The following is a 27,218-nucleotide window of genomic DNA, read 5'->3' as shown; positions in this document are numbered from 1 at the left end:
CAAAAAATGCATCATTGAAATATTTACAGATATCTCTTTGTTCGTATTATCTCTTATCAGACAATATAATTATAAAACTTGTGTTTATAGCAATTTTATGTAGTACTAAAAAGAAAAGTATTAACATGAAATTCACAGAAACTGCATACATTATAACGATAGGCGTATACATTACAATGAGCAAACTAAGTTACATGAGTACTAAGATATAACAAAGACTGGATTGTTTTCAATAATGTGATTTTGTCGCTAAGTAAATGTTTTATTGCAAACAAGAATATTCTAAGAACTTTCTGTTATCAAGGGCCGTTTTTGTAGCGTTTACAGAAAACTTTAAGAAAAGCACTTTCCACGACCATTATTTAGAAATCATAATTATTTATGGTTCTATTTACAGACCTACTCTGGGTTGTTCTGTGTTGTGATCAACCCTTACAAGCGTTTCCCCATTTACACAAACCGTGTAGTCCAGATGTACAAGGGTAAGAGGAGAACAGAGATGCCCCCTCACTTGTTCGCTGTATCTGATGGAGCTTACAATGACATGTTACAGAGTGAGATACCTAATTATTTATATTAAATTATTGTCGTGTTTCACTGAGCTGTCTGTAACATTACAGTAATTTTAGTTACTTACGTTAAAGTGTTGTGTTTAACTGAGCTATCTGTAATATTGTAGTAATTTTAATTATTTACATAAAATTATTGTCGTGTTTAACTGAGCTGTCTTTAACATTGCAGTAATTTTAGTAACTTGCATTAAATTATTGTCGTGTTTAACTGAGCTGTCTGTAATATTGTAGTAATTTTAGTTACTCACATTAAATTATTGTGTTTAACTGAGCTGTCTGTAACATTGCAGTAATTTTACTTACTTGCATTAAATTATTGTCGTGTTTAACTGAGCTGCCCGTAACATTGTAGTAATTTTAGTTACTTGAAGTAAATTAGCTGTCTGTAACATTGCAGTAATTTTAAATACTTGCATTAAATTATTGTGTTTAACTGAGCTGTCTGTAATATTGTAGTTATTTTAATTACTTACATTAAATTATTGTCGTGTTTAACTGAGCTGTCTGTAATATTGTAGTAATTTTAATTACTTACATTAACTTATTGTCGTGTTTAACTGAGCTGTCTGTAACATTGCAGTAATTTTAGTTACTTGCACTAAATAATTGACGTGTTTAACTGAGTTGTCTGTAACATTGCAGTAATTTTAAATATTTACATGAAATTATTGTGTTTAACTGAGTTAAAGCCTGTAATGTTGTAGTAATTTTAGTTGCATTAAATTATTGTCGTGTTTAACTGAGCTGTCTGTAATATTGCAGTAATTTTAGTTGCATTAAATTATTGTCGTGTTCAACTGAGCTGTCTGTAACATTGCAGTAATTTTAAATATTTACATTCAATTATTGTGTTTAACTGAGCTGTCTGTAATATTGCAGTAATTTTAAATACTTAATTAAATTTTGTCGTGTTTAACTGAGCTGTCTGTAACATTGCAGTAATTTTAGTTAGTTGCATTAAATTATTGTCGTGTTTAACTGAGCTGTCTGTAATATTGTAGTAATTTTAGTTGCATTAAATTATTGTCGTGTTCAACTGAGCTGTCTGTAACATTGCAGTAATTTTAAATATTTACATTCAATTATTGTGTTTAACTGAGCTGTCTGTAATATTGCAGCAATTTTAAATACTTAATTAAATTTTTGTCGTGTTTAACTGAGCTGTCTGTAACATTGCAGTAATTTTAGTTAGTTGCATTAAATTATTGTCGTGTTTAACTGAGCTGTCTGTAATATTGTAGTAATTTTAGTTGCATTAAATTATTGTCGTGTTCAACTGAGCTGTCTGTAACATTGCAGTAATTTTAAATATTTACATTCAATTATTGTGTTTAACTGAGTTGTCTGTAATATTGTAGTAATTTTAGTTATTTACATTAAATTATTGTCGTGTTTAACTGAGCTGTCTGTAATATTGTAGTAATTTTAGTTATTTACATTAAATTATTGTCGTGTTTAACTGAGCTGTCTGTAACATTGCAGTAATTTTAGTTAGTTGCATTAAATTATTGTCGTGTTTAACTGAGCTGTCTGTAATATTGTAGTAATTTTAGTTGCATTAAATTATTGTCGTGTTCAACTGAGCTGTCTGTAACATTGCAGTAATTTTAAATATTTACATTCAATTATTGTGTTTAACTGAGCTGTCTGTAATATTGTAGTAATTTTAGTTATTTACATTAAATTATTGTCGTGTTTAACTGAGCTGTCTGTAACATTGCAGTAATTTTAGTTGCATTAAATTATTGTCGTCTTTAACTGAGCTGTCTGTAATATTGTAGTAATTTTAGTCGCATTAAATTATTGTCGTGTTTAACTGAGCTGTCTGTAATATTGTAGTAATTTTAGTTGCATTAAATTATTGTCGTGTTCAACTGAGCTGTCTGTAACATTGCAGTAATTTTAAATGTTTACATTCAATTATTGTGTTTAACTGAGCTGTCTGTAATATTGTAGTAATTTTAGTTATTTACATTAAATTATTGTCGTGTTTAACTGAGCTGTCTGTAACATTGCAGTAATTTTAGTTGCATTAAATTATTGTCGTCTTTAACAGAGCTGTCTGTAATATTGTAGTAATTTTAGTTGCATTAAATTATTGTCGTCTTTAACTGAGCTGTCTGTAATATTGCAGTAATTTTAGTTGCATTAAATTATTGTCGTGTTTACCTGAGCTGTCTGTAACATTGCAGTTATTTTAGTTACTTGGATTAAATTATTGTCGTGTTTAATTGAGCTGTCTGTAATATTGTAATAATTTTAGTTGCATTAAATTATTGTCGTATTTAACTGAGCTGTCTGTAATATTGTAGTAATTTTAGTTGCATTAAATTATTGTCGTGTTTACCTGAGCTGTCTGTAACATTGCAGTTATTTTAGTTACTTGGATTAAATTATTGTCGTGTTTAACTGAGATGTTTGTAATATTGTAATAATTTTAGGTGCATTAAATTATTGTCGTGTTTAACTGAGCTGTCTGTAACATTTCAGTAACTTTAGTTACTTGGATTAAATTATTGTCGTGTTTAATTGAGCTGTCTGTAATATTGTAATAATTTTAGGTGCATTAAATTATTGTCGTATTTAACTGAGCTGTCTGTAATATTGTAGTAATTTTAGTTGCATTAAATTATTATTTTGTTTAACTGAGCTGTCTGTAACATTGCAGTAATTTATATATTTACATTAAATTATTGTGTTTAACTGGGCTGCCTGTAATATTGTAGTAGTCTGGCATAGCCAAGCGCGTAAGGCGTGCGACTCGTAATCCGCGGGTTCGCGCCCGCGTCGCGCTAAACATGCTCGCCCTCCCAGCCGTGGGGGCGTATAATGTGATGGTCAATCCCACTTTTCGTTGGTAAAAGAGTAGCCCAAGAGTTGGCGGTGGGTGGTGATGGCTAGCTGCCTTCCCTTTAGTCTTACACTGCTAAATTAGGTACGGCTAGCACAGATAGCCCTCGAGTAGCTTTGTGCGAAATTTAAAACAAACAAACAATATTGTAGTAATTTAAATTACTTACATTAAATTATTGTTATGTTTAACTGAGCTGTCTGTAACATTGCAGCAATTTTAAATACTTAATTAAATTTTTGTCGTGTTTAACTGAGCTGTCTGTAACATTGCAGTAATTTTAGTTAGTTGCATTAAATTATTGTCGTGATTAACTGAGCTGTCTGTAACATTGTAGTAATTTTAGTTACTTGAATTAAATTAGCTGTCTGTAACATTTTAGTAATTTTAATTACTTGGAATTCATTATTGTCGCGTTTAACTGAGCTGTCTGTAACGTTGTAATAATTTTAATTACTTACATTAAATTATTATTGTGTTTAAATTAGCTGTCTGTAACACTGTGTAATTTTAAATACTTACATTAAATTATTGTGTTTAACTGAGCTGTCTGTAACATTGTAATAATTTTAATTTCTTGTATTAAATGAAACTGTTTATTATCTATGCCAACACTGTTGTTATTTTGTTAATTAAATTAATCGTTATTATAATTTCTGCAATCGTGTGTTATATTCATAAACTATTTATAATAAATATCATTTTAATAGATTAATATTTGTTGTTTTCAGATCGAGAGGACCAGTCCATGTTGATTACGTAAGTTTATGTTTGCTTTTGTAATATTTTTCTCACGGATTAAAAACGTTAGAAATTTTCCCAACGACGAGTTTTTAAATAGCGCTCCTGTTGAAGAAAGTTATATTCTCGTAATTTTTAAAGTGTGTTTATTTATGAATATAGTTTATAAATATGTTATATTATCCTGACGTACATACTAGTTGTAAGTGTTAAGAAAGTAAAACATGTACAGGCCATTCTTCAAGCTATAGCCATTCATGTGGTAAAATCCTAATGTAATACATATAGATTACGTGTCTGAAGTTTTTACCTGCGAAAACAATACCAAATTTACCCAAATCCTTTACGTTTATCCATTTTGTAATCGGGTGAATGTTCCTCTGATCCAACCCTAAGTTTCGTTTCCGAACGATGGCCCTTCTGTTCTGATGTATGAACCAATCCCGTCAGTTTGAATGAAATATGGACCACCCACCCCCGTTTTTTCTCCTAGTACCTTTAACTTCTGAATATCAATATTTGCCTTTCACAAACAGTGGCGAGTCCGGCGCTGGTAAGACAGAGAACACCAAGAAAGTAATAGCTTATTTCGCAAACGTCGGTGCCAGCACCAAAAAGGAGGACATAAAGAAACTGTCTAAGAAGGTAATAAAACTCTCTCCATGCCCCACAGTCTTAGGACCCTCTTCGCCTGGTATTTCATAACTTTTTGGTGAACGAAAAAAATAAGGGTTTCCCTAAACTGTTTTTATTTTATTTTCCTCGTAGATGTAGTTTATTTGTGGTTTAATACACCCGATTTTGAAATACACTGACCTCTATTAGGTGCTTGTGTATCCCTCTATAATATCAAATGAAATGTTTCCAACTAACAGTTTTCACTTATAGACTGAATTACTGACCTTTAGAAAATACTTTAGTGCATAAGAAAGTTGATTACACTCTAGCTAATCAAGAAACTTCTGGTTGTAACCTGGCTAACCTAGGAGCTTATGGTTGTTAGACCAGTAGGTTAGCATAGCTAACCCAATAGCTTCAGGTTGCCAGACGAGCAGATGATTGCAATCAAGCTAACTCAACAGCTTCAGGTTGTTAGACCAATAGTTGATTGTAACATAGCTAACCCCATAGCTTTGTGTTGCTAAGTCACGTGTGTTCTAACTTCAACTAGTAGCAGAAATAATGATATCAAACTCTTCTGTTAAAATTAATATCTGACATAAAGAACTCATTAAATAAACTTTTAACTTTATCCAAACTTTTAGAGGAAGTTTAAACACATGAAGTTTATCTGAATTAATTACCTGTTCAGCAGTTAGTGCTATCATGTGATGTTAGCTAGTTTGATCATTTTAACGCATGTTTTATGCATATGAATAAGCAGGCTTTATGTGTTATATTAGGTTTAATGAAGCTTATGGTTCACGAAGTGTGTGCTCAGTAGTAAGCAATTAACATTCTTTATTATCTCAAACACGACCAGGTTTTACTGTTTGTAATTTTTTTATATTTAGGGCAACTTAGAAGATCAGGTTGTTCAAACCAATCCTGTTCTGGAAGCTTTTGGTAACGCCAAGACTGTGCGTAATGATAACTCTTCACGCTTCGTAAGTAACTTAGAACTTTTATGTTAGAATGTGGTAGCTCACGGTGTTCTGATAACTATTTCCACAATGTAACGTTAAATACACAGGAGGTCTTTAAAAAAAAGTTTCCAATATTTAGTATATACAAATGTTGACAAACTATTGTAACACGAAGGATTTTTGAATTTTGAAGCAAAAATTACTGATCTTACAATAAATATTTTGATGTCACTTTCCCATGTTAAGAACCTAACTTTTTTTAGGATATGTTTTATTTTCATTAAATTTTGTAAACTCTCAGGTGAATAGTCTTTCTTTACGATGTTTTAGGGTAAGTTCATTCGTATCCACTTTGGCGGTATGGGTAAGTTGGCCGGAGCAGATATTGAAACATGTAAGTATTTGAATTGAATTTTCTTATAAAGTTTTAATTTTAGTTTTATTAGCAGTATTGGTTAAATCGTGATATATAATACTTCAATTTTTTTTCAGCTAGCATGATATATATTTTCGTATAAAAAATTAACATTTATCTTAGCATACGGACTTAGGATTGATTAAACATTCTCGGCTCGTGACATGTTATTTATTGGATTACGACCGAAAATATTGAAAGCAGCAACAATGCCTAACTCAGGAAGGAATGTATTCTCATTGTTATGAAAAATCAACAGTATATTAACTTAACTATATACATTGTTAAGTTAAGTTTTAGCTGTGATATGTGCATGCAGTTTTTTGTGGTTACAACTTAATTATAAGTATCGTTTAATTTAAAATGGTTACTGGTTAAATGTTGATGACTGAATTAACTATATAAGAAAAAACTCATCTAGGTTACATAAACACAAAGTTTCTTCTTAATATTTTATGTTTAATTCTGTTAATTAACAGTCACTTTTAAACTCTGCTGAATCCTTATCAATATTAAAGATGGTATTTTTGTTATTAAAAATCAATCAAATCTATAAAAACTCCAATGTGTGTCACGTCACGCTTGATTTCTCGAAATAGGAGTCATAAAAGCCAAAATACATTTATCCAGATAAAACAGTTCGGCTATTGTCTGCACATTACGATTTTAGTGACGGGGATGCAAGAGGGCCGCGAGGGTGGGTGAGAGCCATGAATCCTTATAAATGTAGTAAGTGTTGGTATAATAAACGTATCCAGAAGTCAAGTGCATACCATATATCATAAAACTAAAAATAACGTTTCAATTTTATTCCCAAATCGTTTCTCAATTAAGCTATTTTCTGTTATATCACCAACGTTTTTTAATGAAAAACAAACTTATTAATTAAAGGAAACTCTAAATTAAGAAATCAAATATTTTTTCCACTTTTGTTGTTTATACATTTCATTTTATACTCTAACAACAATATGGAGTTATACTTTTGTTGCTAAGCAACATGACATAAAAGCCGATGTTGGAACGTAGTGTTACCAAAGCACACCGACTTTTCTGTGTATTATAAGTTGTTAATCTAACTGATTTGTTCTAATAATTATTCTACGAATATGCCACTAATTCAATTCATGCAGGGGCGTAGATCCTGGGGATGGAGGGTATACATCCCCCTTCATTTTAGGTGGGGGGTATAGTGCATATAACCTTCCCCCCCTACAGTTTGGTCTGTTGAATTGTTTTATTGCATCACGGGCCTACAAATTGTGTGTTTGTTCTTGTGATTCTCGTGTTCTTACCAATCGAATTACATACTTAGGCCTAGATGTAGGCTTTTTCAGTAGCCGAAATGTATATCTTTAATATAGGCGTGCTTCTAAGCTTTTCGATCTAAGCGATAGTTCGTAAGTATCAGTCAGTAGGCCTAAGTATACATGCAAGTATCGTGACAACAAGATTACTCTGTGACTGCATGTTCACAGCTTTCAGGTACACGTAAACAGAGATTTCCAATTTGCAAATTGAACAGTCCACATAAGTGGTTGCAAAAGTCATCCCTCCCCCATCGGGTGTAAAAAATCTACGCCCCTGACTTCATGAATGGTCTCAATTTTGATTGGCTTACAAAAAAAATTCCGATGTAAGTTCCACCTAGACTGGATTTTCCAAGCTATTCGTTGCTGAAGCTTGATATAGCAAAATTTATTCATTTTAATTAGTTATAAAATGTGAGGTTAGGGTTTACTACGAGGTGGGGGTGGTAGTACTTGTCCCGTCATTTTGAACGGGCTATTCGCTAGTTTCTAAATAAATTCTTAGTGTACAGAGAATATTTAAATATATTTCCCTGTTACATATTCAGGTGTTATATAATTAACACCACCTACTTTATATTATGAAAAGTAATAACCTACGCTTTTAGTTATAAATTTATACATATATTTTTAACGGTACTTAAATATCTGTTTAGTTTACTTAGGTTAAAGACACTAAAGGAGTTTTCTGTTTTAGATTTGTTGGAGAAGGCTCGTGTGATTTCACAACAAGCTGCTGAGAGATCTTATCACATGTTTTATCAAATAATGTCCGAGGGTATTCCAGGAACAAGAGGTCAGCATATAATTCCTATCTCAGGCCTAATACTGTGGTTTACATTTTTGTATCCAATGATATTTTTCGTCAATTCATAACAGAGGATATCTCTGGAACTAGACGTCAGCATATAATTCGTATGTTAGGCCTAAAGTTCTGGTTCACATATTTTGTCTTGTTCTAGGTTTTTTCAGCTTATGTCCTCAAATTACAGCTAATATATACTTTGGCTCAATTTTTGTCATATATATATATCTTTACTATTATTTCATGTTTGAAGGTATTTCCAAAATTAGAGTTCTGCATGTGGTTCCCTTTGTTAAACTTAACGCTCTGGTTAAATAATTCATTGTGCAATATTTGTATCAGCTTATGTCTGAAGACATTTCTGGAACTGGACAAGATACTTATGAGTCTTGTGAGATATAAAGTTGATTATTATTATTTTAATGAAAACGGATCACACAATTAATTAACTAATAAAATATCACAACGGTTATTGCGTTCGGTGGCTCAGTGGTCAACGAGTCTATGGATAGGAAGTCCCGTAGCTCGCGTTTTGTTACTGCAAAGAAAAATCCGTACACTGGGGTTCACTGTGAGTGATATTTATCTTCCACTATTCCATTTCAGTAACCCAAGAGTGGGTGGTGTTGACCAGCTGTCTTCATTCTACGCTGTCGCTTCAAAACTAGAGCTATCTAACGTAACTAGTCCTCGTGTATGAAAACTTTGTAGAATGGACGGCAACTGCCTGTTATAGAGACACAAGTGAAGAGGATGACGTTTCGAAAGTCTTCCGCCTTTCGTCTTCAGGTCAATGTGTATATGTACGGTGTTGTCGATCCCTTATAGTGTCCTGGTGGATTGTGGAGAGCGTGTTATGATTGGTTGGATTATCAGTTTCTGATTGGAGAGATTTTCTGTAGATTCAACCAATGTTACTCACCTGTAATCCGGAATCACTGTTTACTGCAGGTGTAATAGTGTTAATATAAAATGATTGTTTGATTTTTCTTGTCTTTCAGAATTTGTCTTTATCGATGATTCTAGTTTTCTCCCAGTCTATTCCCAGTTAACGTGGCATGCTCTACAATGGCTGAATTTTGTGGTTTCACGAGACTTGTGCTATCTTTATGTTATGTTATTCTTGTCGAGAGTTTTCTTCCCGTTCCGTCAATGTATGTTTCGTTGCAGGAACACGGAATGTCGTTTCTGAGATTCTCTTTGGTAAGTCGCTGTTTGTTTTTCAGTAGAATGGACCTTAAGGTATTGCAGGATTTCTAATGGACTTCAATGTTGAATTTTTTGGCTATGCGTTTGAGTTTTTCACTGAAATGTTGCAGATATGGAAGTTAAATGGTGGTAATGGTCGTGACTTTCTGATCATTTTTTTCTGTTGTGGTCTTCTTCAAGATGTTTACCACTACCACCTTCCTTACCAGCAAAACTGTTGAAGAGACAATTCTTCAGACTTCTCTTTCTCTAAACTAAATCCCTGTCAAGTTCGTTTGCGTTTTGCACACACGCACAGGACAGGTAAAACTTTTGGCGCTTGTTTTGTGAAAATTGGTTTTCTCGGGACACTCCCGTTTCCCCCACATCCAAATATCAGGCATATGATCTTTAGATTCCAGCTAAGGCAATATTCTTGCCCAGCCCTGAATCGGGCCGTTTTAGTTGTTATTTCATCGGATTTTTGGACTGCGGTCTCCGGCCTGGTTTACTTCTCTTGTGCCGCCTTTGTCTCGCCCCCCCCCCTTCTCACCCGTCATTTTTGTAATGCCTCACCGCACTTCATCACCTTAAACGAGTCAAAGTAAGATACAGGTAAATTCCCAAGCAATATTGAATAATCTTTCATATGAGGGGACGAAGACGAACCACAACGTTCCTGACCACCCATGTTGGGGAGAGAATTCTTCAGATTTCTCTCTCTTCGAACTAAACCCCTGCCAAGTTCGTTTGCATTTACACACACACATACTGACCTGAAGACGAAAGGCGGAAGACGTTCGAAACGTCGTCCTCTACACTTGTGTCTCCACAACAGGCAGTTGCCGTCCATTCTACAAAGTTTTATCATGAATACTTTGCCTAAACAATCAATCAAAGAATAGTCCTCGTATAACCTGTAATTTAGCAGTGTATGATTAGAGGGAAGACAGCTAGTCATCACCACCCGCCGCTAACTCTTGGGAAACTGTTTTACTAACGAATAGTGGGATTGACCGTAACATAATAACGCTGCCACAGCTGAAACGGCGAGCGTGTTTGGTGCGACGAGTAGTCGAACTCGCGACCCTCAGATTACAAGTCGAGTGCCTTAACCACTTGGCCATGGCGAGCACGTAACTTACTTGAGATTCAACAAACTAAGCAGGTTTCACAAAGCAGTGTCACCTAGATTTTTCTTTCCTCTTTTTATATGGTTAAAATATTGCCTTAATTTCATAGGAATTATTCAGTGCGAATAACAAACTGTTAACAATTTATTTTAACTACATCATACTACAGAGATGATTTATAAAGCAGTGTTTACAAAATTTAAGGCCCCCATTCTAGTACAGCGCTAAGTCTTCGGATTTAAAACACTAAAATGAGGGGTTCGATTTCCCTCGGTGGACTCGACAGATAGCCAAATGTGGCTCTGCTATAAGAAAACATGAACACACAAAAATTTAAGGCAACTATCGGATAATAAGTACCATTCTACTAAGTTATTCTGATAATTAAACAAAAATTTTATAATAAAACCAATTTAACTCACGTGTTTTCATTCTATAGAATTTACACAAGGACTATTTGTGCATAACTGGCTTTATTTTTGAAATGACAAACTAGACGTAAGGATGCTAGTAAACATCACTCGTCAATTTTAAGGCTGTTGTTATATGACAAAGTGCTGATAGGCAGTAAGACGACACAAATTCCAAATAAGATAAAATCAGAGTTCGTGGTGGCTACTAATAAATAATCTGTGGTCTTCACTCCTGTTCACCGTTTCTTTCTCTCTCCTCTTACAATTTTAAAGATGAAAACAAACATCGATTTAAAATGACGGCACACTGATGTAATTTCTTTTAATTACAGAAAAAGTGCTTCTTTCTGATAACATCTATGACTACCACTTTGTGTCCCAGGGAAAGACGGATATTCCTAATGTTGACGACGCAGAAGAAATGCGTCTTACAGACGTGAGTAATACATCTGTTATAACTGGGAAAATTTAGGGTAGAGTGTAGTTTCTTTTTTGATATTTTGATGAACGGTTTTATTTACAGCTGTAGTAATAGTATGAGGAGCCGTCCAGTTACTCATGTGGTAATTGTCCATGCAAGCGTGAGATTACAGCTATGGTAACTGTCTGAGAAACTATATGGTAACGGTTATGGTTGAACGTAAATATGTTTCATTTAATGAGGGTTTATTACCAGTTTTTGTATATTTTATTTAAATATCCTCTCCAAACAGATCAACTCTTGATCTTGAAAAGAAAAAGGGAGAACGTAAGTGAGTAGTTGTGTTAATAACTAATTGAATGTATATTTCAAACTAAGTAGAAAGTAGTAACTAATCAGATTGCTAACAGTCGACTGTTCGTGTTTACGCAGCACGCCTTTGATGTGTTGGGCTTCACGGATGAAGAGAAAGACAACATTTATAAGATCGTTGCTACTGTCATGCATCTGGGAGAGATGAAATTCAAACAAAGGCCCCGAGAAGAACAGGCCGAAGCTGACGGGACAGCAGAAGGCGAACGGGTGGGACATCTATTGGGTGTAAACTCTGCAGATCTGTACAAAAATTTCTTGAAACCCAAGATCAAGGTCGGAAATGAGTTGGTCACTCAGGGCAGAAATAAAGACCAGGTGAGCAATGGCTTCATTTCATTGTGGAAAGTCAGTAGACAACAATAATATGTTAAACAAGAAACGAAAACAGACAATTTGAAGAGCTATAAAACCATACTACTGTCATCCCAGCTTTACTTAGATTGTTATAAGTATCGTATCAGATTACTTACCTGCGTCAGTCAGTCCAACTGATTTGGAATATTACGAAACATCGCATTCCACTAATTTGGTGGGTGCCCGTACTTATTTAGGTCGTTGTTTATTGGGTAAATAGCGAAACTTTTTTATTTTAATGTCTGTGCTTTAATTTTAGTTTCACTTAAGCTCTTCTTTCTCCTCAGTGCATCTACTCTATCGGTGCTATGGCCAAGGCCATGTACGATAGGTTGTTCAAGTGGCTGGTAAAGAGAGTCAACGAAACCTTGGACACTAAACAGAAGAGACAACACTTTATCGGAGTGCTAGATATCGCCGGCTTTGAGATCTTTGATGTATGTATATAAATGGTGTCGTAGCAACAGTTCCATATTTTATGTGAACAGTTTATACTACATATATATATGTGTGTATGTTACCATAAAAACAATTTCACATCCTTATTTATCAAGCGTTAGTATACGCACACAAGCATAACTCACACTACATCACCCAGATGACGCTGTACACTATAGAGTGTGTACCATCACATGCATACACCCACTGATGATTTATATACAGAATATCATAACAAGTGAACGAATGACACATAAGGTTTCCTCAACTTGTATGAAAGAAGCGCATGAACGAGTATAAAAAATATTTGAAAAAATTAAAGTATAGCAGTGAGGAAACAAGGTAGGAATGGGCGTGTTGTAATCAAACTTCCCATACGGAACCTCAAAAGTGTTGTGTGTCCAACACCCGGTTCATGATATTATACAACTTATGGGTACATACAGAAGTGTGTCTATGATTCTCCTACTTTTGTATAGACTAACGAATCTACGACGTCGTTACAGAGTAGTTCTTAGAAGTTCTTATCTTTGTATTTTCATCTACCTATATAGCTAATGTATGACATCCTGTTGTCTTCTCACGTAATTAAGGAAAGAGGAACAAATTGTAAAGGGAAAAACATACGAATTATGAGTCCTTACGAATATTTGATTCTTCTGATATCGTATAAACAGAGTTTAGAGTACACGTATTGCATAAAATAGTTCGATTCACAAAAAACTATAGTCATATGGTAGGCATAACTAAGTTTAATACGTTTATTTTACCTGGCTTATTGTATACAGGATAGAAAAACAAATAAACGAAGTAGAATGGACCAGATGCTGGAAGCACCCTCTAGTGAGGTTGTACAGAAGAAGTTTTATTAGACCATGCTCATTCCTACCTTGTTTTCTCACTTTAGATGCACCCATATACATGCAATTGTTGTTAATTATGTTTTCTCCTTGTATTATATGTACGTATATATAGATAGATGTTACTGTAGTAACTGTTTCATTTCCTGCGTAAATCTGGACAAACGAATTAAACGAAGAAAACATATTAAAATACCATGTTGATATATCATTTACCCTTACGTTCTATAAACTTAGGAATTTATAAAAAGTTAGGGGAGATAACATGTTTGAATCTCACTCGAACGACGTCACAAAAGTAGACTTATCAATTAAAACTAATATAACATGGTGAATAAGTGATGAATAATTTTCAACATTACCTAAAATTTGTTTACGGAATCTAAACTTTTGTATTTCTTTAACGTTCTAGTTTAACGGGTTTGAACAGTTGTGTATCAACTTCACAAACGAGAAACTGCAGCAGTTTTTCAACCATCACATGTTCGTGTTAGAACAAGAGGAGTACAAGAGAGAAGGTATCGACTGGGAATTCATAGACTTCGGTCTCGACTTGCAGGCTTGCATCGAGCTTATTGAGAAGGTAAAACTTTCTTTATGGTATTATATCGTCTTTTTTTACCAGTAGGTTCTTAGAAATATACATCCTCTTCTATCTCCCAGAAACCACTTTTGAGACGAGACAATTGTGAAGACCTACATTTAATTTGATACGATTTTGAAATTTTTGACAAAATATTCTGTATGTCAAAATCCCCCTGATTCATGGATGACACTGAAGTCTTATTATGCTAAACACCGGGTTCTCATAGTCATAATGGGTACAGCATATAGCTCATTGTGTATCTCTGTGCTTCACAAACAAACTATTTAAACACATGCTGTTCCATCCCATTAATTAATAAATGATTGTTGATTATTAGTTATATACTTCAACATTCAGATTTATTGCTCGAGAATTGTTGATGACCAAACGGTGTTCACTTTTAGCCCATGGGTATCCTGTCCATCCTAGAGGAAGAGTCTATGTTCCCCAAGGCCACTGACAGGACATTTGAGGAAAAGTTGAAGAACAACCATTTGGGCAAGTCTCCCAATTTTGTTAAACCTAAACCACCCAAACCAGGGCAACAAGAAGCTCACTTTGCAATTGTCCACTATGCTGGAACCGTAAGTATTGTTAAATTCCTGTTATATTTTATTCAGATTCTCAGGGTTTTATGAGTATTGTGGCTGGGATCTTTTTACTTTAGGTGTTTTTGACTTGTTAGCGATAAATCTGAACAATAAACAGGCAGTACACAATCCACTTGATTTAAAATAATATATTCCAAACATGTCAAAATATATATACAAAAATTCTTTACATTGTAGGATATCACAGTTGTATCTAAAGCATTAAATAATTCTATTTTGTTGTCAAAATCCACATAGTTTAATTGATTTCTTTTAGAATTTAATTGGCAAAATGAATTATTTTTCTCTACTCTTATCTTGCTATCACTTGGTCGCTTATTTTTATACATTACCCAAATGAGGCCTCGAATGTTTTCTAAATTACGTGTCACTGTGAGGTATCCGAAGATTCGAGTAACGTAACTTGTACAGAGTTACATAATGAAATTTGTCACAGCTAACACTTTTAAAACAGTCAATTTTCAACACCCTTACGATAAAAACTAACTCATTTTTCCTCGTAATGGAAATACCCATTTAGTTGTTAGTCTTGTGACAAACTGAAAACAACCACATGTATATTTTCTGAGAGAAGAACACTCTATTTTCAGGTACCTTACAATTTAAACCATTGGCTAGAGAAGAACAAGGACCCGCTGAATGATACCGTTGTTGACCAGTTCAAGCATGGCCAGAACCAACTTCTGGTCAACATATTTGAAGACCATCCTGGTCTTGGTGGTGGTGACCAAGGAGGTGGTGGTAAAGGTAAGATAAAATAGGTTGAATATAACCTGGGGTGTTCCGTACTATTTCTATTCTAACGTTATTGGAAAGTAGCAACAATAGATTTGGATTGCGTTAAAGTAACAGAACTGATAGATAGAAGATGTTAGAACTGGACTATATTTAACAGAATTGATCGAGAGCAGATGTTAGAAGTGAACCATATTTAACAGAACTGATAGATAACAGATGTTAGAAGTGAACCATATTTAACAGAACTGATAGATAACAGATGTTAGAAGTGAACCATATTTAACAGAACTGATAGATAGCAGATGTTAGAACTGGACTATATTTAACAGAATTGGTCGAAAGCAGATGGTAGAAGTGAACTATATTTAACAGAACTGATAGATACCAGATGTTAGAACTGGTCTATATTTAACAGAACTGATAGATAACAGATGTTAGAAGTGGACTATAATTAACAGAACTGATAGATAACAGATGTTGGAACTGGACTATATTTAACAGAAGTGATAGATAACATATGTTAGATGTGGACTATATTTAACAGAACTGATGGCAACTGTTAGAAGTAGGCCATATTTAATAAAACTGATAGCAGGTGCTAGAAGTGTACTATATTTAACATAATCGATAGATAGCAGATGTTAGAAGAGGACTATATTTAACAGAATTGATAGATAGCAGGTGTTAGAAGAGGACTATATTTAACAGAATCGATAGATAGCAGGTGTTAGAAGAGGACTATATTTAACAGAATCGATAGATAGCAGGTATTAGAAAAGGACTATATTCAACAGAATCGATTCATAACAGATGTTAGAAGATGACTATATTTAAAAGAATCGATAGATAACAGATGTTAGAAGAGGACTATATTTAACAGAATCGATTAATAGGAGACGTTAGAAGTGGACTATAAATAGTTAACAGAATAATGCTAAGGTAATAAAAGGTTTTAGAAATTCTGACCACAATAAAAGAAGAAAGCTACCTATATTGCGTCATAATGAATGTCAGTTTTTTATTATTTTGAAATCCAAGTACAAATTACATAAAGAAAATGTTCGATAACCCTTTTTGCTTTTAGTAATTAAATATACGTGTTTGCTCGTAGATCTAACCCTTCCCAATATTCTCTGTTTCTGCAGGACGTAAGAAGGGCTCCGGTTTTCAGACAGTGTCTGGCTTGTACAGGGTAAGTGATTCAATGTTTTCTTTTATCAACGTATGAGTAAACTTTAGCATTATATATATATAGGTAATTAAAATTGGCCTGCCGAAATTATACGTTGTTGATTATTTATTTAATATTTATGAGGTGTGCAAAAAATTGATTTACGATTAGTATATATATATATATATATATACATACTTCACATGAAATGAAATTATTTAAATAATATAATGGTAATAATTATCAAATGTTCTATAAACGAAAATAATGTAACTGTATTTTTACAACATTTCAGTCAAGACGTTTTTCAGAATATTATTATGTAAAATTTATTATGAACCTTAGGACTGACTGTTTGATGTGTGCCTTAAGACGTGATGTGTTCATCAGAGCTTTAAAATAGCCAGTGATTTGTGATTCTACATAAGGCTAGTCAGATGTATTAAAACAAAACAGGAATGTGACGTAACTTTGTCCTAATCCTTTAGTTAATCCCTCTTACAGGAACAGTTGAACAAGCTGATGACCACCCTCCGGGCCACCCAACCCCACTTTGTCCGGTGCATCATTCCGAATGAAACCAAATCTCCAGGTAGATTCCTGTCCATTATCACCACCCGTCCACTTCACTCAGTTTCATGAACTTATGATTCAGGGGAGTTTGTCGCGGAATTTATATTTACTTTCGATAACTTTTTTGTACGTCTATATAAACAGTCTTTCAGGCGTAGCTGACGAGGAAATTACTTTTCATAACTTTTCTTTACGTCTATAAAGGTTGACCAATCACTATAGGAACTTCGTCAATACTCAAAGAAGATAGACGAAAGTGTATCGAAAAACATTCTCGATTGTAAAGTGATCTGATACTTTTGTAGGCATGCCCAGCAGGATGGTGGGTGGGGGCAGATCCCCTTTAAGATTTCTGTCCTCAGCATCCCCTCATCTGAGACATTGTGATCTATTCTAACGTGATGACATTTTGTTTACCCACATACTAATTGTTTTACTCCTTATACTCTCCCACACCCAAAAAAGAAAAATTATAGAATCGCCACTGCTAAATTTGGAATCCTTGTTATTATAAGTTCATGGAACTTTGTGAATTAAAATCAAGAATCAAACCTGCATATCATCTTCCCGAAGGTAATTATTTACCAACCTGTCTCTAATCCTTAGAAGGATCCTACGATAGGTAGTATTTCTTTTCCAAGAAATCTCGTAAGTTTCCAAACTCTGTGAGAGTTTCCACTACTTTGTAGAAAAGATCTTTTTAGTTAACTTTTAGTTATCAACCGTTGGCTCTAGCTTCATAATCAAGAATGAACTTGCCTTGATTCACTAACCAATGGCTCCATCTTTCATACTAACTTCAAAGTTTAAATTGTTTTTATTATTTCAAATTAAGTCGTTAAGAGGACGAGTCTCGCGAGAGAACATTTCAGAAGATGGTGACGTAACGCACTAATCAAGAGGATTTTAACTCATATAACATAAAATAGCGCTTTTTACTAAGGCAATTTAACGGGCTGCATGTCTTTAACACTTAACACTTATGTTTTGTAGCTTTCTTATGCCGCTAACATTTCTAAAGCGAAGCTGGACTTGCATTTCGCCACAGGAACAATTGAACAAGTTAATGACAACCCTGAAGAGTACAGCTCCACACTTCGTACGTTGTATTATCCCTAACGAGATGAAAGCTCCAGGTAAGTGTTGATGTTTGGCTCGCCACCAGGGTGTACGGATGTAAGTTTACATAACGGGTGAGTACAGTTAGGTTTGGCTTCGTGGTCTTTGTTGCTTTACGTTAATTATTAAATAAACCAACATTATTAATGACAGTTATCAATGTTAAAACATTATTTTACAAAGTGTATGATTTTATATTTTAGTTGGTATATAGGAAACATTTTTTAAACAGAAATGAGGCACTACTGATTGTCTCCTATAAATATGTTTTAATATTATTTGTAAAATAAAGAATATGAGTTTCTAAATTAATGTCTGCAGCAGTCTATAATCAAAACAGCTTTATAATTCCAAGGTAAAATTATACTAACTGCTAATGCGTGTGACTGGTGTTGCCCTCTACAGGTGTGATTGATTCCCATTTGGTGATGCACCAGCTGACCTGTAACGGGGTGCTGGAGGGTATCCGTATCTGCCGGAAGGGTTTTCCTAACAGGATGATCTACCCTGACTTCAAACACAGGTCAGTCTTTATGGTTACGTTCTGCGGTCAGTGTAATATAGTTTCACATGAAGTGTAAACAAAACTGGTGGTAGTATAGTTAGGGTAAACATTGGTTTCAGTTATAAATCTGTGTTAAAGGATATACAGTCTAAAAACACGAGATTACAGCAACATAGAAGTCTGTTTACATAAAACATTTAAATTGTAAGTTGTAGCAATTCATCTTGTCAAAAACACACACAAAATTAGGGTAATTATAAGAAACTATGGTGACCGTAACAGTAGTTTTATAGTTCACACAAGTTTGCTTGATAAACATATCAAGTTTCTAGAAATCCGGAACGAAACTTATTTACTGAATATTTCGAACTTTTATTTATGAAAAGTACAATTGCATAGATGGTGGAAAATATCCGTTTTTGAAGTTTTTGTTTTAGGAGTATATGCAAATTTTCTGTGTTTGTTTTTCTGTCTCATAGAGGGCGCTACATCTTCTGTACCGCAGTATATGACTAAGTTCGAGTGTTGAAGTTCAAAGATTTGCAATGTTTCACTTATCGTATGATATTTTATTAGATATGTATATATATATATATAGAGAGAGAGTAACAAAAAAACTGTTTCCCTGTGATTATTCCAGATACACAATCTTGGCTCCAAACGCAGTGCCCAAAGGATCATTCGTTGACGCAAAAAACGCAACAGAGAAAATCTTAGAAGCCATTCAGCTCGAGGCAAACGATTTTCGATCAGGTCACACCAAGGCACGTGAAGATTACTCTCCCCCCTTTCCCTGAAATTAGTTTTCTTATGTTTTATGTATATTAATAAAAACCCTGTTTCTCCCTCCACATTCTATTGGTTAAACCATTATAAGTTGCAGTATTCGTTAATTACTGAAATAGTGACAAATAGTGGAAATGGTAATTTAACTTTCCTTTTTTTGTACCTGTAGTGTTCTTAGAAAGAAACTCAAACCCTGATGATTCTGTCAAATGAACGAAACAAATTGTATCCCCCCCCAAATCACTGTAGTCTGTAGTTTACCCGTTTTTCTTGGTGTGACCATAAAGCATACTAAACTTTACCTTCATACCTCTTAAAAATTTGAGACATAGAAAAACTTAGATTTCCTGAACGTATTCCCTCTAAGCACGGCCCATGCCATCAGTGGCTCCATGGCTCTATTTCCATTGCAACCTTCAAACGTAGAACATATTAGATCACCTGAACCTATCCCCTTTGAGCATGTTTTATGTCATCGATCACCCCATGGCGCTATTCCCATTGAAACTTTCAAATGTAGAAAGAATTAGATCACCTGAACATATTCCATCTGAGCACGTCCCATGCCATCAATCACTCTATGGCGCTATTTTCATTGAAACTTTCAAATGTAGAAACATTTAGATTACCTGAACATATTCCCTCTGAGCACGTCCCATGCCATAAATTACTATATGGTGCTATTCCTATTGAAACTTTCAAATGTAGAAACAATTAGATTACCTGAACATATTCCCTCTGAGCACGTCCCATGCCATAAATTACTATATGGTGCTATTCCTATTGAAACTTTCAAATGTAGAAACATTTAGATTACCTGAACATATTCCCTCTGAGCACGTCCCATGCCATAAATTACTATATGGTGCTATTCCTATTGAAACTTTCAAATGTAGAAACAATTAGATTACCTGAACATATTCCCTTTGAGCACGTTCCATGCCATCAATCACTCAATGGCGCTGTTCCCATTGAAACTTTCAAATATAGAAACCATTAGATCATCTAAACTTATTCCATTTGAGCATGTTGTATGTTCCTAATCGCTGCGTAATTGTATCCTTTTTCAAACTTTGGATTATAGAAAATATCATATCTGTATTCATCCTTCAGTGTGTTCTTTATATAAAAGCAACTTTCACTACATATCAGTACTGTTTAGAAAAAAGACTCAAAATCTGTGTGATTCACAAGAACAAATTTAAGTAAAGAAAGTTTCGTCAGATCAACCACTTGTAGGGAAAACTATATATGAACAACATCCTTACATCTAATATTGTTCTTTCACCTACTTGTTAAATGTTGTGGCTTCAAACATATATATTTAAACAGATAACTTGTAAAGTTACCAACAGATTTTTAAACCAGAAAGCAAACAAAATAATATCTTTGACTGTTAAAGTCTTATGTATATGTGGAAAAAATTGGTAAAAGTAGGTTTGTAATGGCCAGTGTAGAAGGTTTCGGTATACTAGTATGGAAAGTGAAGAAAAAGACGAAATGAGTTTCTAATGTCCTGATACTATTATGTTTAACACAGGATTTATTAATTCAAGATATCTACCTATCGCTTCTGGTTTATGTTATGTACAATAAGGATTATGCCTATTTAAATAATTGAATGTGGAAATGGTACTTGAAATTACTTAATGTGACACGGAAGTTGAATGTACATTACCTTGATGTGGTACTTGAAAGGACCAGTGATTTACTTTGACTGGAAAGTTGTATACTAATAGTTGTGAATATTTCCCAGTAACGTATATCTTACTGGTTCTTGTACATAATTACTTGTATAAACCTTTACTTTTTAGTTATTTCTAAGTATTTTCTGACGGGTGAGATTAATGCTATAGACAGTATCTTAACTTGTTCTGATTTGGACAGGTGTTTTTCCGCGCTGGTGTGTTGGGCCGATTGGAAGAAATGCGTGATGAACGTCTGAGTAAGATTATTTCATGGCTTCAGAGCTGGATCCGATGGTATCAGTGCAAGAAGGAATTCAAAAAGCTAAAGGAACAGAGGTAAGACTAGGTTTTCTCTATTCCACGATAACCCTGAACATAATATTGTGCCAACAAATCAGACAAACAAAAATAAGGGACATGTTTGGTAAAAAAGGAACCAGTTGTTGTTTTTAATGGTGTTTCTAATGAGACACCAGACGCTAGCTCCTACGTGCTTTTATATAAGTCACTAACAACGTTTCATTTATTATGAAAGACATGATTTATTTGCTGCTTTGTTTTAACAAAATGTACTTTCTTTCAGAATTGCTCTGCTTATCATCCAGAGAAACCTCCGTAAATTTCTACAACTTCGAAATTGGCTGTGGTGGAAACTTTACTCTAAGGTATGGATATAGTCTAACCGTTTTGTATGAAGAAACTGTACTTTAAAAGAGACAGTACGGACTGAATATGTTGTGTGACAGTCAAGTGGAAACTGTACTCTAAAGTACTCGAGTAAGCGGAACAGAAGAAATTTCAATTATTCTATTATTTTCTCGACATCATGTACGAGAAATATAAGAAAAATACAGTTTTACATTTTAAATATTTAAACTTTTAATACAATATAACAGTTTCTTCACCGTTATGTATTTGTGGGGATTACATATTAATTTAATATAAATATATCAAGTTATTGTTGAAGGAGCCATAGATACCATTGTTTGTCTGAGTGTAAAATATTTCTTGAATGAATTCAACAACAATGATCAAACGAAGTAGAGGTTAAACTATCCAGTTTTCTGTACAACTGTATACCTTTGTCTTAAACCACAACAAGACACTTGTTACCTGTCGGCTAAGTACGCTTTTATTTGATGTTACAGGTCAAGCCTTTACTCAGCATTGCCAGGGTAGAGGACGAACTTCGGGCTCTGGAAGAAAAGCTTAAATCAACTACTGAAGCTTTAGATAAAGAGGAGAAGCTGAGGAAGGACCTGGAGGCCCAGAACGTGAAGATCCTCCAGGAAAAGAACGACCTGTACATGCAGCTGGAAGCTGAAAGATCCTCATCTGGAGATGTGGAGGAGCGACTTACCAAAGCCTTGACTCAAAAGGGAGATTTGGAATCTCAGATACAGGTGTTTTGAAAGATTTGTTTTATATTATTACTGATGCGTTAGAACTAGAATCTTTCTTTAAAACCCGATACTGAAATGTCATCCTGCTTTAAAACCCTATATTTATTGGATGCTTTCATAATCTATGACATTTCATCTGTCTTATATTTTGTACCTGGTTTCGTTATGCCAGTTTTTCATCCGAATTAAATTGGTTTGGATGATAACTCATCTTCTTGTTCAATGTTTTATGAACTCAGATATCTATTCATTTGTTTGATTTTGATTTTAGCGCAATTAATTTAGCAGTGTAAGGCTAGAGGGAAAGCAACTAGTCATCACCATCCAGTGTAAGACTAAAAGGAAGGCAGATAGTCATCACCACCCACAGCCAACCCTTGGTCTACTCTTTTACCAACGAATAGTGGGATTGACCGTGACATTATAACGCCATCACGGCTAAAAGGGCGAGCATGTTTGGTGTGACTGAGATTCGAACCCGCGACCATCAGATTACACTTCAAGCGCCTTAACCACTTGGCTGTGACGGGCCTAGATATCTGTTGAAACCAACTCCAAAGTTTTATAACATCTGGTGCACCTAGTTACAACTAGTGGCTTCTTAATTTCATCTAAAAACTACTATTCAACTTTTTCAATTTATTTCAAACATATGTGCGTGTATGTAATTAAAGGGCTGGGAAGTGATTAGAATCTAGTTCTGGCACAAACAGTTTTACCACTACACCGCTGATTGTCGTCTTACCTTAATTTAACTTTGGACATATTTGCATTTAACTTCAGGAAGAATTGATGTTCTATTCCAACGTACACAACTTTGCAATCCGATATTTAAACCAAGAAAATCCAAATCATTTTAAAATATTTTATCTAAAGATATCCTTAACTCACAGGAATTGAATGAACGACTCACAGAACAAGAAAATACCTCAGCCCAGCTGAACCAGACAAAGAAGAAACTCGAAGGAGATATTTCTTCTCTGAAGAAGGAAATTGAGGACCTCCAACTGGCTCTGCAGAAGGTGAGCTAAGCTTACTGATTCAGTTTGATGTTCTGACTTCTTGTCGCCAAGCTTATTTCTGTAAACATTAGATTTAGGTAAATTAATAAACCTGAAGTTTCATTAAGCCCACATAGTTATGTGACAATAAAGTATCACCAATATCCTTTCATGCTATGGTTCTGGTTTCTAGGCTGAACAAGACAAGGCAACAAAAGACCACCAGATCAGAAATCTGAATGACGAAATAGCTCACCAGGATGAACTAATAAATAAACTAAATAAGGAAAAGAAACATTTACAGGAAGTTAACCAGGTAGGTTAATAATACTTTAACAACGCTCTAGAGGAGAGTTTATTAAATAAATCACTTATTGACCGGTTCCACTTTCTTTAACTTAACCAAACTTTTTCAATCTTAGAAAACAGCGGAAGATCTTCAGGGTTCCGAAGACAAAGTGAATCATCTCAACAAAGTCAAGGCTAAACTCGAACAGACCCTTGATGAGGTATGGTACTTCTCGCTACTTATTTCCTTAAATACAGAAGTTATAACTATATGTCTTTGATATTTTAGTTCATAACTTACTCCAGACATGGTGACTTCCCTAGCTTGAAGACAACCTAGAGAGAGAGAAGAAACTGAGGGGTGATGTGGAGAAGAACAAGAGGAAAGTGGAAGGTGACCTAAAGCTTGCCCAGGAGGCTGTGGCCGACTTGGAGAAGAACAAGAAAGAGATGGAGCAGGCTCTCCAGAGGTTTGTATTCTGGAACTGTTCCAGTCACAGTACCTGATTGGTTGAGAGGGAAACAGTTTTAGTCATGATACGCGATTTATACCGAGGGGAACGATTCGAATCACGGTATTCAATTGGTAGTAGTGAGAGGAACAGTTCTAATCACAGAACCCGATTAGTAGTAGTGAGAGAGGAACAGTTCCAATCACGGTACCTGATTGGTTGTGAGGGGAACATTTCCAATCATGGTACCTAACTGGTAGCGAAGGGAATAGTTCCAATCATAGTGCCTAATTGGTAGTGAGGGGAACAATTCTAATCATAGTGCATGATTGGTAGTGAGGGGAACAATTCTAATCATAGTACATGATTGGTAGTGAGGGGAACAATTCTAATCATAGTACATGATTGGTAGTGAGGGGAACAATTTTAATTATAATACATGATTGTTAGTGAGGGGAACAATTCTAATTATAGTACATGATTGGTAGTGAGGGGAACAATTCTAATCACAGTACATGATTGGTAGTGAGGGGAACAATTCTAATTATAATACATGATTGTTAGTGAGTGGAACAATTCTAATTATAATACATGATTGGTAGTGAGGGGAACAATTCTAATCATAGTACATGATTGGTAGTGAGGGGAACAATTCTAATTATAATACATGATTGGTAGTGAGGGGAACAATTCTAATCATAGTACATGATTGGTAGTGAGGGGAACAATTCTAATTATAATACATGATTGGTAGTGAGGGGAACAATTCTAATTATAATACATGATTGGTAGTGAGGGGAACAATTCTAATCATAGTACATGATTGGTAGTGAGGGGAACAATTCTAATTATAATACATGATTGTTAGTGAGGGGAACAATTCTAATCATAGTACATGATTGGTAGTGAGGGGAACAATTCTAATTATAATACATGATTGGTAGTGAGGGGAACAATTCTAATTATAATACATGATTGGTAGTGAGGGGAACAATTCTAATCATAATACATGATTGGTACTGTAGTGGGGAACATTCTAATTCATGATTGGTACTGAGGGGAACAATTCTAATCATAGTACATGACTGGTAGTGAGGGGAACAATTCTAATTATAATACATGATTGGTAGTGAGGGGAACAATTCTGATCATAGTACATGATTAGTAGTGAGGTGAGAGCAGATTTAGGGGCTCCTTATAAGCGGGACCTTCTTCCCTTCCCTCTATTAAAATAATTTTGATTTTTTGCAAAAACTTCATTTTCATAAATTATATTTATATTATTTAAGATCATCTGAAATCTCTTTATATTATTAAGACAGTTTGGAATCCCTGTGTACTACTTAAGACAATTTGGTATCCTTTTTTATTACTTAAAACAATTTGAAATCCTCTTTTACTAATTAAAACAATTTGGAATCTCTTTACACTACTTAAGACAATTTGGAATCCCTTTATGTTACTTAAGCCCATTTTGAATCCTTTTATATTTTAAGATAATTCTGAATCCCTGGCTATTGGTTTTTGTGGTCCCGAACTCTCATTGATCCAAACTTATTGGTATGATGAACAAACAGATGAAATGTGTAGTAACTGTCTTGTCCGGAGTGACATCTGTGGAAAAGGTCATGGATGAATATACTATAAACTTGCACATATGAGAAGGACGACGTTTAGAATGAATTTCTTTGTTTATTCATTACGAAGATGAAATAATATGAAAACAAATATTTACATGTTGATTGTGTTAACCATATTTACAGGGTTTAAAAATGTTATTTGTAATTTTCTTTCTTAGAAAAGAAAAGGAAATGGCTAGTCTTGCTTCGAAACTGGAAGATGAGCAAAGTTTGGTTGCCAAACTTCAAAAACAGATAAAGGAACTCCAGGTAAAGTCAAACTCATATAAAGTATTTACTTGTTTGATCCTCGTGAGGAGATTCCATGTAGTACACGGTCCAATAGTGTTCAAGACTGACGTATTTCACATGAAAAGCTGCACGTGTTTTGTTGTGGGATTTCATTTCTTTTCTTCTCATTTTACCACTCATTGGCCAGATGGTAAATATGAAAGGTTATAACGCTAAATTCAGGTTTAGATACCCGTGGTGGGCAGCACACTACAACTGGCCCATTGTTTAGCATTGTGTTGTCACGAACAAACATTTTTATATATAAAAGTTACATGTGCAAAGTTATTCCATAAAACCTCTTAATTTTCAAGCAATTTTCGCGCACGCTTGCGCACAAAGTCACGTGAAGTATCCATCTAACATTTTTGCTACAGCTTCAATTAAGGGTTAAAATGGACTGGTTTTAGGGTTTAGTCATTCGGGTTAAAGACGACTGATCTAGAGCAGCAAAAGTATAGGGTGAAAGGACATGTAGATACATAAGTATTAGTAAGGCCAGTTAAACTAAATTATAGATCACAATTTGAAAGAATCATACGGGTGGATGGTTATTATTCACTGCCAAGTTTTAAACATACATTTAATACATTTATATTTAAAGAACGTTCAGTGTCGCGTGATATCAGTTAAGCAATTTGCGTAAACGATAACGCAAGATATGGCTGTTCTTTTGTTGTATTTTCGTGTGTTGATAAAAAGTCATAATATTTAATAAAAAAACAACTTAGGTGTGGAAAAGAGATGCAGCCGAATAAAAATTAAGTGTGCGACTGAAAGTTTGGTTTGTTTTGAATTTTACGCAAAGCTACACACAGGCTGTCTGTGCTAGCCGTCCCTAATTTAACAGTGTAAGACTAGAGGAAAGGCAGCTAATCACCACCCATCGCCAACTGTTGGACTACTCTTTTTTACCAACGAATAGTGG

The 27,218-nt window shown here is 34.4% G+C and overlaps 1 protein-coding gene across 9 annotated transcripts in view; it reads left to right on the top strand.

Annotated features, from left to right (window-relative positions):
- LOC143257902 (myosin heavy chain, muscle-like) overlaps positions 1-27,218 on the top strand; it is a 48,916-nt gene that overhangs the window by 4,478 nt on the left and 17,220 nt on the right. For 5 of the 9 annotated variants that reach the window (XM_076516937.1, XM_076516933.1, XM_076516934.1 and 2 more), the window contains 24 exons: positions 398-554; positions 4,155-4,182; positions 4,701-4,809; positions 5,679-5,771; positions 6,081-6,144; positions 8,170-8,268; positions 11,344-11,447; positions 11,865-12,122; positions 12,449-12,598; positions 13,872-14,042; positions 14,450-14,629; positions 15,247-15,403; positions 16,540-16,586; positions 17,070-17,157; positions 18,663-18,780; positions 19,403-19,526; positions 21,436-21,572; positions 21,820-21,901; positions 22,385-22,639; positions 23,533-23,661; positions 23,834-23,956; positions 24,063-24,149; positions 24,253-24,398; positions 26,179-26,269. In XM_076516937.1, the coding sequence (XP_076373052.1) occupies positions 398-554; positions 4,155-4,182; positions 4,701-4,809; positions 5,679-5,771; positions 6,081-6,144; positions 8,170-8,268; positions 11,344-11,447; positions 11,865-12,122; positions 12,449-12,598; positions 13,872-14,042; positions 14,450-14,629; positions 15,247-15,403; positions 16,540-16,586; positions 17,070-17,157; positions 18,663-18,780; positions 19,403-19,526; positions 21,436-21,572; positions 21,820-21,901; positions 22,385-22,639; positions 23,533-23,661; positions 23,834-23,956; positions 24,063-24,149; positions 24,253-24,398; positions 26,179-26,269 (2,997 nt within the window). Of the gene's footprint in view, positions 1-397; positions 555-4,154; positions 4,183-4,700; positions 4,810-5,678; positions 5,772-6,080; positions 6,145-8,169; positions 8,269-11,343; positions 11,448-11,864; positions 12,123-12,448; positions 12,599-13,871; positions 14,043-14,449; positions 14,630-15,246; positions 15,404-16,539; positions 16,587-17,069; positions 17,158-18,186; positions 18,275-18,662; positions 18,781-19,402; positions 19,527-21,435; positions 21,573-21,819; positions 21,902-22,384; positions 22,640-23,532; positions 23,662-23,833; positions 23,957-24,062; positions 24,150-24,252; positions 24,399-26,178; positions 26,270-27,218 lie in introns of all 9 variants that reach the window. The other 4 variants (XM_076516941.1, XM_076516939.1, XM_076516940.1 and 1 more) reach the window with 1 other exon arrangement.

Source organism: Tachypleus tridentatus, chromosome 7 (genome assembly GCF_004210375.1).
Source record: "Tachypleus tridentatus isolate NWPU-2018 chromosome 7, ASM421037v1, whole genome shotgun sequence".
Taxonomy (NCBI): domain Eukaryota; kingdom Metazoa; phylum Arthropoda; class Merostomata; order Xiphosura; family Limulidae; genus Tachypleus; species Tachypleus tridentatus.
This window is presented reverse-complemented; position numbering and strand designations above follow the sequence as displayed.